The following is a 15375-nucleotide window of genomic DNA, read 5'->3' as shown; positions in this document are numbered from 1 at the left end:
AGCATTAATATTTATGCTGCTCTGCTTCATGCTTGAGCGTATCTTAAGCAAGCTGTTGATCACAGAGCATGTCCATTTTGGTAGACGGACAGATGTACGAGAACAGCAATGCTTTGGATAACTCGTGCTATTCATAATACTACAGTTATTTTCTCTGCCAATTACATTTTGCTATAAATACGTGTGCCCTTAAGTTGATCCCAATATCAGTTTCAGCTAACTAATCAAATTATCTGCTAAGGTTTTGGGAATGATAACCCTTCCTTTATTTAAATAAAATGAGGGAAGAGCTTGTAACTCCCAAAGGTTTGCCAACAATAGATTTATTTTCAAGACAGGATGACACTTCAGTAAACTGTTCATCGTCCTTGTTCTTCACAGATAAACACAATAGTGTTAACGTTTGTTATCAGGTAGGTAGGAAGGGGAAGAGAAAATACTGTGAGATTTTTACCCTAATGATTTTCCAAGTTCTGCTCATGCGCTCTTATGAATAATTATCCATTTGAAATAAGCATTTCAGATTACTTCTCTTATATTTGGAGGGCGTGGTAGCTAAACTTCCAATTCTCTCCTTTCCTTTCACAAAACTGTTATTAAAAACCTGCCCACAACTGAGTACACAAGGAGCTTATAATTTCTCATTATATTTAGAAGTGCCTCATTTTTGTACCAGTTAAAAATTAATTCATAATCCAAATAATCAATCTGCAATGTAAACAAGTAGTTATTTTCTCTCATGTAATAACAGTAAATAACGACACTGATCATTACGTATTCTGCTTGACTTCATTAAAGCAATTCTTCACTCACAAAGGCAGCAGGCATTCCGTGATGGGACTTCCTTTGAACTATGTTCAAACGAGTGGAATAACTGAGATTCCTGATGGTAAGCCATTTCCCTAATTTTCTTTGTAGCTTCCGCTATTTGCATACTTAACTCAATTTCATAATTTGCTATTAAAAATTAATTCATTTTCCCAAGCCCTTCTCTCCCTGTCTAAATCAAACTTATTTACTTTTATGGTAAACGCTTTTCAGCCAATATGTTGTGAGAAAAAAGAGAAAACCAAGAAGTGGTACGAAGGGAGAAAGTATTTAAAATTTTGTACTAATTTGTTTTCTGAATTTCCTTCCAAAATGCCACAGGGGCAAAAGCTTTAAAGATTTAAAACACGCTTTCACATATTTTTAAATCTTCCTCTCTTTTACATGAGAGACCAACTTTACCCCATGAATCACCTTCATAACTTCTGCCCAACAACTAAATGAAACTGCATGTCATTCCCCCCAAGAAAGTAGAGAAAATACAACCTTTTACTTCAAATATTTTATGAATGCAAGATTACAAGAATATTAGTCAAAATGCAGGGCTATCAAGCACTGAACCAAGGATGCTGGCATCAGTTTGCCTACCATTTTGCATGTGGAAAAAATATACTATTTCTACAAGGCATTACTAATGCATCATGAATTACTCTGGTCAGCCAGCATCACCTCTGCAGCTTAGTGCACGTTTAAGTACTGAAAATAATTGTAATATTACTAGTTTGAGATGAGACACTGGAACAAAACCATTCTTAAACAGAAAATATATTGTTTTGTTCTGATAGAGGTAACACCGAAAACTAAAACCAAGATCTTACAATTTAGCAGCCACTTTAACACTTGTTAGGCTAGCCTTCACACAAGAAGCATGCATACAGCCACTGTTCTTGCTTTAAATTGAGGGCTGTTGGTTAATTCAAGTCACTGTTTCCTCACCTTATTTGATTAATCTGTTGAACTGGACGTCCACCGTAGGAAAAAGAAAATTAAATGATGTTAAGTGGAGCAGACAAATACAGATCACACCAAGAAGCTAACACTCATGAGTTGTCATAATAAGGGATAATAATAACAACAATAATAATAAAAAAATCAGTCTTTTCTGTGCATGTTTTCCATTTGAAAGGTCCCAGGAAATCATGACGTGCCTGGCCGTTTCTGTTGCTGATTTCTGATGACCTCTAATTGTTTTTTGCATTGCTGGTAGTAAGTTGAGAGACTTTTGTTTTCATCTAACAGCTTTTTATGTTCTTGTACCAGACGGGATGTGTTTTGCTGGTCTTTTTCATCCTGGTCCAGTTCTGCTATTAGTTCTTGTCTAAAACAATAATAATAAAAAAAAGTAATTGTCACTTATAATCTACTTCTACTCATGTAGATGACTTCCTATGCTTCAAATCAGTATTTTGTTATCAGTCTGAACTCATGGGTGAGATTTTATGCAGGAAAAAAAAAGGTTGCCAAAATCCCACCTTATTGTGTGTTGTAGTCTGGGAAAAAATTCTCTTCCAAATCAAATCCATGTTTGAACATTAAAATAGCTGCAGCCCATAGACTCAGTCTCTGAAACGGTCCTTCATATAATATCTTTCAGACATAGCTCTACAGGTCACAATAAGACATCTAAGGTTCCACACAGAATTTAATATTAAATTCCAGTTTTGTCTAACTATAAGTACATTTAAAAACTCAAAACGTAACTTAAAAGACAGAATTGCAATAACTTTGGTAACTTCTAAGTAAAGTGCTGTTTTCTATTTGGACTTGAACTCCTTAAAGCAGTGGAAAAGCAGAATCAAGCAAATTACTTTTCTAACTGTCACTTCACTTAATTTATGCTGTAAGCGTTCACGGTATTTCTAGCGACAACTTCAGAGGGACAAACACCCTGATAATCTTGCTGTAAATTATCCTGCAAAACTGTTGTAGTAGTTTGTTTTATTATTTGTTTATGAGGTGACAAGAAGGCAAGCTGCCAGAAACATTGTAGCAACAAAATGGTAGAGGAGTAAGTCCATGGTAATTAGTTCTTGCCATATGGTTTGTAATTGCAGTTAAAGAAAACCTAATCATTCTATAAAAGCTGAACTAATAACTACCTTAACCAACATTAAATTCATCAATCACAATATTATTTTTTGTTTTAACAATTATGGGCTATTATGTTCTGACTAAGAAAAAACAGTTTGGGAGAAATGTGCTTGTAGACTCTATAAAAAAAAAGGATAAAGTAGGAATCTAAACGTAGAAAATCAACAATTGTGAAACAGAAACACACTTTTATATAATTTATTGACCGTTACAGACAATAGAAATAAAACCAAATTTAAGATCTTCACACTAGCTTCAGTATCTCCTCATGAAGTATAAAAAGCCTAGCTGCACTTGAAAAAAGGTATTGTTCTCAGGATGCCAAAACCAAATGGATTACAGGAGGTTGATCTTACAGTAGCTTTAACTCATTCTGTATGATATTTCTAATGCTCAAGAGGTTTATGCACACATTTTTCTCATTAACTATTCCACCAACATCAAGGCAAGCTCCTCATTAACAACCCCTTGCGTGCAGTGGCTCAGGCACTGGTGAGTGACAAGCTGGTTACTTGGTCTAGCATGGGAGTACATATGACCTCAGAACTGCTCCTCAGCCTCAGGAAGCAGGAACGATGAGAAGCAGAACACAACAGAATGTATTGCAAACTGAAGTGCTGAATCAGCAATAACTTTGGCCCTAATCCAACAATACATGCAGTTGCTTCAGTTATATATGTATACAATGTAAGAGGAAAGAGATATTTCTGGTGCACAGAGCGTATGTAATTTCTTCTAAGTATTAGGTCCCAAATCCCAGGTAGAAAAACATAAGATGTCTGAATAACACTGCTTTAAATGCGATGATTGACAAAAGTTAGATATAACACAAAAACTAGCTGCAAAATGAGTAACACGAACACATTACTCAAAATTCTATAATCCATTATCCAAGTAATTATCTACAAATTACAATTTAAAATCTTTCACTAGGCAGCGTCGGAATAAAATTCTAAGGTTCCTCAACAGCCTGTCTTTCATTTGAAATGACACAAACATACATTACTAGTATGTTACATACACACCTGTGCCACACACTTCAAAAGTAGGACTTGTCCAGAAGAAATCTTGATACATCTTGATATATAAAACTTTCAATCATCTGCTCTAAATATCTCACCTATACTGAGCAGCACAGTATCTCTGAGATTAAGGCTGGAAAATAATTATGTCCTATGAAACATTACTTCACAAAGCCAGGACTAACTGTCACAGATAACAAACTTTGTGTAAAAGGAGCATACAGGAGAACAGAAAAGGTTGAACATATTTTACTTACTTCCTCTGCAACAGCAGTGCAATTTCTGTCTGAACTTTCATATATTCTTGTGCCATTTTGCAGTGCTGTTCAAACACAGCCATAGATTCTTTGGAGTTTGGGCATGGTGCTAGAGGCTGAAAATAAGTCAGACGTGTTAAAAAACAATGAATTAATATCTTAGTATATAGTGTGTTAGAATGTCTCTGCAGTGTATTTAGAACATCTTTAAAAACCACTAAGCTTTTAAAAATAAGTGTTAAGCTATGCTCTGAAAAACGTTACTGCACTCAAACCTCAAATCTGCAGTTATTAATCCAATACTCTGTCATAAAAAAAATCAGATTAGTGTTTAGTTCCACAGATAACAAATAAAGTGAATACAAGAATTTAATTCAGTAACAGTCAAGCAAATAATGTGTTGTTTTGACAGTCAAACTCAGCTTATATTTGGTTTTAGGGATCATGTTTCCCAGGGCTCGTTTTTAATAGCTTGATCAAATCTGAGTCAACCAATCTCAGATTACATAATATATTTTTTTAGCCTTGGTCAGAAGTTAGACAGAATATAAGACACAGGTAAGTATGTGGGCACTATATTTTGCAGCCAAAAATTCACACATTAGAATGAAATGCAAGAAAAAGAATCTAAGAAAGTATTTATTACCTGTAACTGATGATCTAATGTAAGATATGCCATTGGGATGGAGTTATCTGACCCATTGGTCTCTACAACAAAACCAAGAAAATGTAATGTATTTTCAAAGTTCCTTCTGTTTTTATAGGACATAAACAACGATTCTAAATCATTTCACAACACACGATCTGAATGCGGAAAGGCAAATGGAAATAGCAGTGTTCTAGTCCCAAGGCAGATGAATCATTTTGTTTTTCTGATAAAGTTAAGAACTTCAGCATTATGGTCTATCACACCAAGAAGAAATAAAGGATTATCATCCTACACTTCAAGAAGCCACGTAAGAGCATACAGATTGTATAAATACTATTTTTGTACAGTTTGCAATCATGTTCTCTATTTATAAAAAACCTGTGATTTCATTCTTGTTTATGAAGGATCAGCCAGCCAGCCCATGCATCTAATGATTTTAAAATTAGAAGCTGTGCAAACCAGCTCTGCCAAAATAAAATAAGCACAACCTCCTGCGCAGTTTTGAAACCTGCTCCCAGTGAGGTCTGTATCTTCCTCGCAACATGCTCTAGAGCATCCTCTCTGCTCTGTAGAGACACTTTGTAGGTAGCAAGGAACCCAATAACCCATTTATCTCTTGGGCCTGGCTGCTCTATTCTTACACTGCAGTTACTCTGGATTTCTCTAGTGCTTTCATTCCAGATCTAGCACAGTTCTGACTTCTTATAGATCCTACCTTTTGGCAGTCCCCAATCTGAGGAACACAAAGTTATTATTAAGCTTTAAGAGACATAGGAGTAAAGACACATGGAGAAACTACTGACTTTATAGCTGCATTATTGATACTAGAGGATTATATGGAGGGGGGTAGGTGGGAAAAAAAAGGGGCTGCTTACCCATACCCCAAAAGCACCTGCCACAGAGTAGTCGTGGTAGAGAAACTAAGGTGTTGCCCTCAAAGACTATGCTATCTCCAAGAGCAGCTTCAAAAGGAAACAGAAATAAGAGGGTGGGAATGGAGAAAAACTGGTTAAGTGTATGCTTGTAAGGAAACTGGAAGGTGGTAGAAAAAAACCAAAACAAAACACTAAACAACCCTAAAACCAGAGACTTAATCATCACAGTATCTTAAATGAAAACAACAGAAGTCCTTCCCTACATTAGACCACTACCATATAAGGCATACTGCTTAGTGAAGGAATTATCACAATGTTTCAAACACATCAATACAGGCAAAATACTTCAGATTACATTCCTGAGCATTTCAGCACTGTGTCACAGAACTGCAGCTTTTCCTGTGATTGAACAGATTCGGCTGCATCGTCATCATATCATTTTACCTCTCTAATATAAAAACGTATCCTCTTTTGCAGAAAACCAAAATTATTGCCCTCTTTAGAAATTCAAACAATTCTTTGTTCATGGATTGCATAAACCTAATAAGAAAAAAATATACATGCGGTACCTTCTGTATTTACCAGAGTATAAGGTGAGGGATTTCTGTGGGCCAGAAATGGACCTTTTAGCTCTAGAGCTGCGCTGCATTTAAGGCCAAAGACTTGCAACAAACTGCCTTTGCACTGGCACACTATCAGCAACTTTCAGTCCCCAGTGGACCACTGACTGGGTAAGAGCTTGCCTCTGTGTTGAGGCAGCAATTCCCATAAATGTTCGCTGCCTAAAGCAACTCAGGACCTGTGCTACACGAAAGAGAGCACAGGCTGGGCTGTGGCAGTGGGTGAGGGCTTTAGGAAAGTGAGTGGCAAGGCGTAGAGTATGATCTGGGAAGTGACAATGGGAAGAAAGAAGAAAGCACAGAAGTAAAACACAAGAATAGGCTGCCCTCCTCCCACTAAAAGGGGGGGAAAAAAAGTATACGTCTTACATATAGATCACCTTATATTTGGTAAATACAAGTGTGCATATATACATATATGCAAGAATCAGTCCACATGTGAGTTTCTGTTTTGCAGCTGGTTACAGGAAAAAAAAATGGAAGAGTCTGATAATCCAAAGATGAAATGGATCACAACAAAAATATTTCAGAATTCGATGCATTATGAGGTATCAGCTTGCTAAACATGTACATTTTGTGAACAAAAATATAATTCTTATTTACAGTTTAAGAGATCCATTATATTCATGCAGTCTAATACTGGTTCTTTTCATAATGGAGTGCATTATGACTTTAAAAGTTGAATTCAACTACTTCGTTCTGTTCATTCTTAATCCAAAAGAAAAGTGATGCTACAGCAGAAGTATTTAAATCACTCCTGCAGATACTTACATTAGTTTATTTAAAAACATTAAGATTGTGTGCACATGTATATTTTGCATAAGCAAAATTACAATACAGATAAAACAATTAACATATTCCAGCTGATACTCACCTAGAGCATTTAATTCCAGAAGTCAGAGCAATGAAAGCTTTAACTATGCATTTGTAATACAAATGCACAAGACTAAAATGCTCTAAGACATCTATTCCCCTAACTCTGTAAAACCACACCACAGTCAAGAACTGGTGCTAAACGATCTGCATTAAATACTAGTATCACTGCATACATACAGTACTTCCTTGCAAGCAAAACGCTGACTAGTTTATGTAGCTTCGCTTAACATCTACAAAAAAGTTCTTAAAGCAAAACAAAGCAGTAATGTAATGATTTCATTTAAGCAAAACTAAAATGGACTGTAAATTTCACTGCTTAGTTTTGTTAATGTCTAGGCACAGCCCCCCATCATAATAAAATATTTTACATTTTTTCCAGGCAAAAAGCTAACTAATGAGCAAAGAATCACCTGCATCATCAGGTGTCCATGGATTACGGGTTGGCTTTTCAGAGGTTGGTCCCGAGGTAGTGATCATTCTCACACTAGGACTAGATGATCTACTGCTGTTTCTACTCTCCTGAAATGATACAACAGAAGAAAACAAAATGAAATTACATGAAAAGATTTTTTGAAAGGATAACTTAAAAAAAATATTAAGAAGAAAAATCAATGTGAATAAACATGAACCTACAATCTTCCCAAATACCCTTCTCCCCAAACTTTTACCCTGAAAGCTCTCCAGTTTGACCAAATTTACATGCACTGCAGAGATAACTTCATCCCCATTTCCACTCCACCTTTACCCCATATAAATAAATGGATATAATTTGGTTATTCAGCATAATAAAAAGCAGTGCTGAGCAGTGTGTTCAAGTCCTTTAATATAAAGTCCAACTCTATGTTTAGTGATTTTCACACCACCATTCAGTAAACTCTAGTAGCTCTACAATGTAAAGAAGAAAGTTTCTTGCAATGTTTAATCAATGAATGGAATTACATGTAGCTAAAGGAATGCAGCTTAGTAACTGCAGTAGACTCTGGTGTATTAATCTACAGTTTTCTTATGGTTCTTATGTTAACTCGAAGGTTATGTGATTCATCTTCAGAAAGCATGAAAAAATTATTTAATCAAAAAGGATCAAGCAATTATAACAAAGCAATTAGAAAATGAGTACATTTTCTCTCACAAAGCAAATTAAGAGCTAAAAAAAATTCTGTAGGAAGGCTTTTTATATACAGCTCCACTCCTCTGATCCCTTTGTTCACTAACTCTCAAAAATGCAATGCAGTCTGTATTATTCTACTAAGCTTCTTTTTCAGAATTAATTACGGTATATATTCTTGTAGTTTATGTACCCTTCACTGACATAGTCTTAAGTCCTCTACTGTGTTAATTTTATAAACTCCAGCAAGTTTCACAGAAAAAAAATAAGTAAAAAGAAAAGAGGCTATTAAAATGCAACTATTTTCAATATGCTGTATTTAAAATGAAATTATTTCAGTCAAGTAATAATCCAAAGAATAACAAGATTCTACACACCCAAATATCCATTATTTCAGTTGTATTATATTTGTCCTGTAATTTTTATTAACCATTTATTGTTTTAGGTTAGTAGGCAGAAACAGAGCACTAAACTATTGTAGAAATAATCTGATGGATGATAGCATCAGTATGACAGCAGACATTTTAAAAGAGCTTTTGTGTTGGAGTCTTTGTTGACGTCAAGCAAGGTTGAAGTTGCTAAGATAACCACTTACTGCCAGTGTCCTCAGATATGAATGATACACACACTCTGCTGATGTGAAAGGTCAAAAAACAGAGCAAGCACTTTTAACAGTGTGTATGTAAGTCCTTTAAGCAGAAATAAATTTGTTGATTACCTACCGCTGACAACGAAGGGCACACACCTAAGAAATATGTTAATTACAGTAACTTCTCAATGCTGTACTAGATTACTTGCTCTACCAGATTGTTTCAATCTATCAACAGCCCCACCCATCCTGATTTCCTTGATAAGATTGTTAAATCAAATTTACTAGAGACAGAAATGAAGGATTCATGCTTGAAGCATATCTAAAAAGCACTGCAAAGTCCAAGTTCCCCAAACTGAACACCTGTTAAATTACAACATTTGAGGGCATGTTGAGTGAGATGCTTTAGGCCTTCTGGATGCCAGTTCTTCTAACAGGTAAGCCAGTGACTGTTCTTTAGCAATAACTTTCTGCTACATTTTCACAGGCATCCTTTCAACTCTTGCTGCCTCCAGGTATCTCAGTATGCTCAACAGAGTTATGAGGTTACTCTCAAATCATCTTTGCCAGGTGGCCAAACCCACATGGCACTGTTAGCTTCTTAGCCTCCATTTCTCAAAGGCTTGTAGTCTTGACAAACTGGCATGCTCTGAGGAATAAGCTCCCAGGCAAGCTTAAACTAAATGAGCAGTCAAATTAAAGAAATCATTGTTACTAGCCCTGTCTCTTCACCTCAGCTGTGGATTTCATTTTACTGTGAAATGGGACAGGAAAAAAAGATGTGTATCTGTGACCAATTTCACAATCTCATGGACAGAATGACTCATCTGTATAATACCAGATTCCCCCAGATTATCACACTTGGCTTGCATTCACGTGAACATGTACATTCTGACCTTGCTTCTCAACTGTTCAATACAGTACACAGATTTGGGTTTTTTTTACTTCCAAGTAAACTGTAAGAGTTATAAAGATCCAGAAAAAATCCCCAAACCCAAAAGGTTTAGAAGAGGTAGTTTTGATATCACAATAGCACTGTGAAAGATGATGTACCAAAACAACTAATCCAATACAAGATACACATGCAAGGAAATGGATACCTTACTAGGCAATCTCATCACAATCCACAGTTCTTGAGTGATTATGCCAAATATGTTTCTCAGTCTCTGTATAAAATACCAAATTATGTAATGGCTCTATCCAGTGTAAAAAGCAGGTTCAGTGTTCCTTCATATGGCAAAATACAATCTTTCAAAGTGTATGTACAGGGAAATACGAAGGCACAAGAAACAATTAAGTAAAAAAAAAAAAAAAAAGTGGAAAAATGAATGAAGCGTCACAGTATATGAATGGAGACAAACGGAAATGTAGCATTTGATTGTACAGAGAGGGTTGCATCAGTGCTGGTCATGTCACCTGGTGTCACATCCAGTCTAAAGTCACCAAGCACTAGTGAAATCTATGAAAAAAAAAATTACACTTAAACACATTTTCTCAGCACTGAACCACTCCAACAGCTGGAACCAATGACGGAAAACCTTTGGCTTAGCATATTTTGCCATCTAAACTGTTGATGTAGTAATGTCAGTTCAGTAGTAAAATCAGCTGCAAAGCATTATTACTGCCTGCTGTTGAATAACTCAGAAAAAGCAATACCAAAAAATGCCCTAAGTGTCTCAGTACAATAAAAATAGTAATCATAAGCCATACAAAACACACAAAAAAGTCTTCTAAGAGCATATAAAATGAAATATACGTGTAATCATAAAACATACAAGAAGGTCAGATTAAAACAGACCAGCAGGTAAAGCAAGGAAACAAGAGCCTTAGCCTATCCTTTCATGTAAGTGAAACTTTGGCATATTTATTAGTATCAAATCCAGCGTTTTCCTTAACAAAAATTCCATTCTGAATTGGAAAAATCTTCCTGATTAAAACCAGAAGTTATAACATACTCATTCTCTGCTGATAGAGTGGCAATTTACAGGAAAAACAAGTTTAATAAAAAGATTTCTGATCAGCTTTTGTGTGTCAGTCAAACCATTAAAAAAAAAAAAAATAAGTGGCACCATGGCACTCTTGATTTTGAGTAGGATAGGGGCTTACAAGGGCTGGGTGTGGGCGCAGAGACACACAGTGACATGGCAGCTCGGTGAAGAAGGCTGTGCTGCGAAGTGGGTGTAAAGGAGAATGGAATGCGGAGAAGAAGGGTGTTTGCAATGAAGGGAGGGAGAAGGGGATTTTCACATTAGAAAGGATAACGTATATATGTTATGGTGCATATGGGGAGATAGGATAAACTGAACAGAACTATGGTAGTCAAAGATTTTTTTTCTGCTTTGGATAGAAAATTATTTATATGGATAGCAGTTTAAGATTTTTAATAAAAATTCAAGTCAGTGAGGTCAAGAGAGATAGAAACCCATAGAGAGTAATATTAAGTCTTTTGCCATAATTACATTGTGCTTGCCTTCTTCATTGTTTTCTGATATTTTTAATATACAAACATATGTATGTCAAAAGTTAGAAAAGTCTGCTGAAACTAATGCTATCTCTTCTCACACCAAAAAGGGGATGAAAGCACATTTTTGTTTAAACACACAGTGCAAAATTTTCCAGTTTTTATCATAATGTTTTCAAGAACTGCAAGACAAAGCAGATAATTGTAATTCTTCCACTTACGTTTCAAATATGTACATTATCACAAGCAAGAAAGTAAAATATGGTTCTGGTACTTCTATAGCCCCTTATCAGAACTTGGTGAGTTAAACAAAAAAACCCCTTTTCTGTATTCCCCTGGTCACAAAGAAAATTTAGCTAGAATACCCATGCAAGCAGTAGAACAGCTTTCAAATACAGATTATTATAATGCTTAATAAGATATGAAGGAAATGCTGAAATTCTGTATTTTTAAATATTATCCGTTCATGAAAATGGAAAGAACAAAAAAATTTCAACAAAAAAAGGTATAATTAAACATATTTAAACATCAACCGGGGCAATTTGGTATAACTGAGGTACTGTCATTTATTTTGTTTTCCCCAAGTCTTGCATAATTTTAGTTCTACAATTAACTGAATAGACGAATCTATTTCTTTATTAAATTTTGCAGATTCATTTCTTTCTAACAAACCTGTCTTTCCTGAAGATGAAAATGTATTTAAGACTTGTTTGTTATTTTTTGATAGATGTACACAGTAAATTCTATTAAAAATACCTGGGGGACTGATGAGGTTTCTGTGGCTATTACAATCCATGGAATTAAAGAAGGATCAAATGTTAATCTCCTTGACAACTACACACCCTCAAAAGTGCCACCTATTTTAGACTATTCCAGTAGGTTGTTTAATATGAAAACCTGATTAACCTGAAGAATATGCTAAGCTCCAGTTTCCCGCACCCAAATAATAGTAACGATTCCAAAATTGCCAGTTCACGTTAATGACCAAATAGCCTTTGTGAACTACTGAGATAAGACAGTGAAGCAATTAAGAACATAAAATTAACACATCTGAATGAAGCATTAGCTGTACTTTTCTTGTTTAATTTGTTCTTAGTTTAATTTCAATTTTATGCAGCACAGCACTGTGTCTGTTACCATGGCACTTAGGATACCAGAGAAGAAGTGATGTTATTATAAAATACCTTATAGAGATAGTCTTTTGTTTTTAAAATCAAAACTTTGTGACAGCACTCTCCTGTAAATGTTTCACAAGAAATGGAGAGATAATACTGTAAGTTACTACTGAGGGTTCAGAGACTGATAATAAAAAATGCATATTACTGATTCACATGCTTTTCTGCAGGAAGTGAGTCTAGTATGTGTAACTGCTTTAGACAATCATAAGTACTAATTACAATTGTCTTCTACATACAGAGAGGTGAAAAGGATTTCCTGCATAAAATCTGTCCTCAGTCAAATTAAGTAGGACACAAAACCTATGTGTACATAAAAATGACAAATGCTGCATGAGGTATATAGAAAACACTTCTCATCTAGAATTCATTCATAGATTACCCTCATGGAATCTCATTTAAATGCAACAGATCATTTCTACAAAAGCATCAAAAGATGAAGATTTCCAGACCAGTACAGGTTTGGTGTTTACTGAAAGATAAAGAATTGATGACAAAGATGTTTACCTGACTTGACTCTGTTCCAGTGACACTAAGATCTTGAATGGATCTGCGCCTCTGCTGTCCGTTTCCTGCTGGGAAAAAAAAAACAAAACAAAAACAAACCAGTGAAATCTATTCAGAACAAATAAGAAGGGTGCGACTGTTGCAGAGGAGCTTGGAATTTGTACAAATCCACAGAGAGAAAGTGAGAGAGGGGGAGAGAGAGACAGCTGCAGAATTTTTAACTCAAAACATGCTGGCCTGTCAACAAAAACTATACTCTAATACAATAACCACTCCCACCACATGAATAGCTGCTGCCCTCTACTCCACCATCTACTGTCACATGTATATGGTCAGGCTTAGTACCCGGGGCAGGAGCTGGTGACGACATCTATTTCAAGTGCGTTACGTTATGGGGATTTCTAAAAGCTAGACTGCAAAGATAACAGGCTGCTAGCTTTAACCTGTTCCTCTTTGCTGTGCTGAAGTAAGGCAGTAAGTACTTCTGCCCACTTGCGGCTCCCCTCACAAAGATTAAGAAGCGAAAGCGCTTCCTTCTGCTCTTTGCCTCCTGCAAATGAACGAAACTATGTCCTATTCTCATGCTCTGAGAAGTGTGAAAAGGAGACTGTTCAGCAAAATCACATCTCACCATCAACCTACTGAGCACAATGCTGTAATCTTTTCTTCTTCTCCTTCCACCTGTTAGCAATTATCCACTAGTGACAGCTACACAAAACAGTTTAAATTTTAACACTGACATGCAATCAAAGGCATTTCCAGGAAACAGACTCCTTAAAAATAAAAGGAGATTATGCAATAGAATCTCCCTGGCTACTTTGATTTTTATTACGATGATTGTTTATATTGTCTCTTGAGAGCAAGTCAGCTGTTCAAAAGGAAACACCTAAACGTCCTGAGTAACAGCTGACAATGCTCAAAATTTTTTCTCTTAGTTTTGCATTACGTAACTTTTCTGCTGGAGGGGAGCATCTGAAGCATCTCCTGCAGCCGTGGCAGCCCCTGCCCGTGACTCTGAATGCAACAGCCAACATAGCTCTCTCAAAGCACAGTAACAGGCATCACATTTTTAACATTTTAGACACTTCTTATTCAGCATTATTTCCACAACTCCACAGTTTATCTTGACAGGTGATTTGATTTGCAACAGTTACTATAAAAATGTAAGACTACTTAATATTAATCAATACATTAAATGGTATCAGACTTTAAATGTTTAAATATACCTATTACACATAGGAACACATTACCACAAAACAATATAAAATTATCAGTGTCAATTTACCAATTTGACATGATGTTTTTAGCCTAAAATTCATAAAAAAAAGCACTATGAGAAACAAATTTATAAGAAAACCAAGAAGGATTCTAGGACAGGAATATATTCTTTACTATGACTACACGTGAATCTGAATTGCACCTTTTCTGTGGTCTTGATGTTTGGCTTCTGGAATTGAGGGAAACTACATACTTACCGAAGCAAGAACAGCTACATTATGTGAATGAGAAAAATATATCAGAATTTCTGAACTTGTTAGTTTGCAGTGAACTTTTTCACTACCTAATCATTTAAAAATCAAACCCATATATTTAACAGAATTTGGTACTGTGGCTACCACAGCTCATCTGGCTACCACAGCTCATGTCAATATTCAAGATATGGGTGATCCACCCACAACGGATACAAAGTTATGTGCACATTTCATTCAACAACACTGTTCTAAAATTAGCTCAGCTGAAACAGGCTTGCAAAAATATCTGAAATTCTCATTTCAGATTAGCAACATTTGTGAATTTGAAGAACCCAGCACATGTGTTGCTGAAATATTAGAACACGCCTGCCAAAATATTAAAATAATCGGGGTGGGGTGCAAGAAAGAAAAGAAAATGCCTTGGGGGAGAAAATGGGGCCACAATTACTGTGTTCTAATAAATGAACACCTTTAAATGAAATATCTTGAAGTTAGTAGCATGAGGGAAGAGCAAGCTCTACTAGGCAATGCCATTTTAATTAGTACAACTACTGCAAACATCTGGCAAATAGCTTAGACAAAGCAGAAATAGACTACGAATTAACAAATACTTATTGCTCCAGATTCAAGACAAATTTCAATAGAAAAATATATTACACCACACAAACTTCATTTGAAACGGTCACTGTCCTTCTCTATGCTTTCATCTCACAGTTTTGATCTTGTTCTTACCTCCAAGTCCACTTAAAACTAGTTTTTCCTGATTATAAAAACTAAGAAATGTGTAATTGTACAGAAGTTAATATACAATAGCATGATGTATTACATCAGGATTTTGGTGGTTTACA

General features: G+C 35.6%; 1 protein-coding gene across 10 annotated transcripts in view; it reads right to left on the bottom strand.

The window, feature by feature from the left end:
- Positions 1–307: 307 nt before the first annotated feature.
- Positions 308–15375, bottom strand: part of MAP3K7 (mitogen-activated protein kinase kinase kinase 7) — a 104047-nt gene continuing 88979 nt past the window's right edge. For 5 of the 10 annotated variants that reach the window (XM_069851186.1, XM_069851180.1, XM_069851182.1 and 2 more), the window contains 6 exons: positions 13056–13123; positions 7629–7737; positions 5723–5809; positions 4845–4906; positions 4199–4314; positions 308–2146 (listed from right to left, as the gene is read on the bottom strand). In XM_069851186.1, the coding sequence (XP_069707287.1) occupies positions 1966–2146; positions 4199–4314; positions 4845–4906; positions 5723–5809; positions 7629–7737; positions 13056–13123 (623 nt within the window). In that variant the 3' untranslated portion in view covers positions 308–1965. The remainder of the gene's footprint in view (positions 2147–4198; positions 4315–4844; positions 4907–5722; positions 5810–7628; positions 7738–13055; positions 13124–15375) is intronic. The other 5 variants (XM_069851181.1, XM_069851184.1, XM_069851189.1 and 2 more) reach the window with 3 other exon arrangements.

The sequence above is a fragment of the Phaenicophaeus curvirostris genome, chromosome 2, assembly GCF_032191515.1.
Source record: "Phaenicophaeus curvirostris isolate KB17595 chromosome 2, BPBGC_Pcur_1.0, whole genome shotgun sequence".
NCBI lineage: Eukaryota > Metazoa > Chordata > Aves > Cuculiformes > Cuculidae > Phaenicophaeus > Phaenicophaeus curvirostris.
Note: the sequence above shows the minus strand (reverse complement) of the source record. Positions and strands in the feature narration are given on the sequence as shown.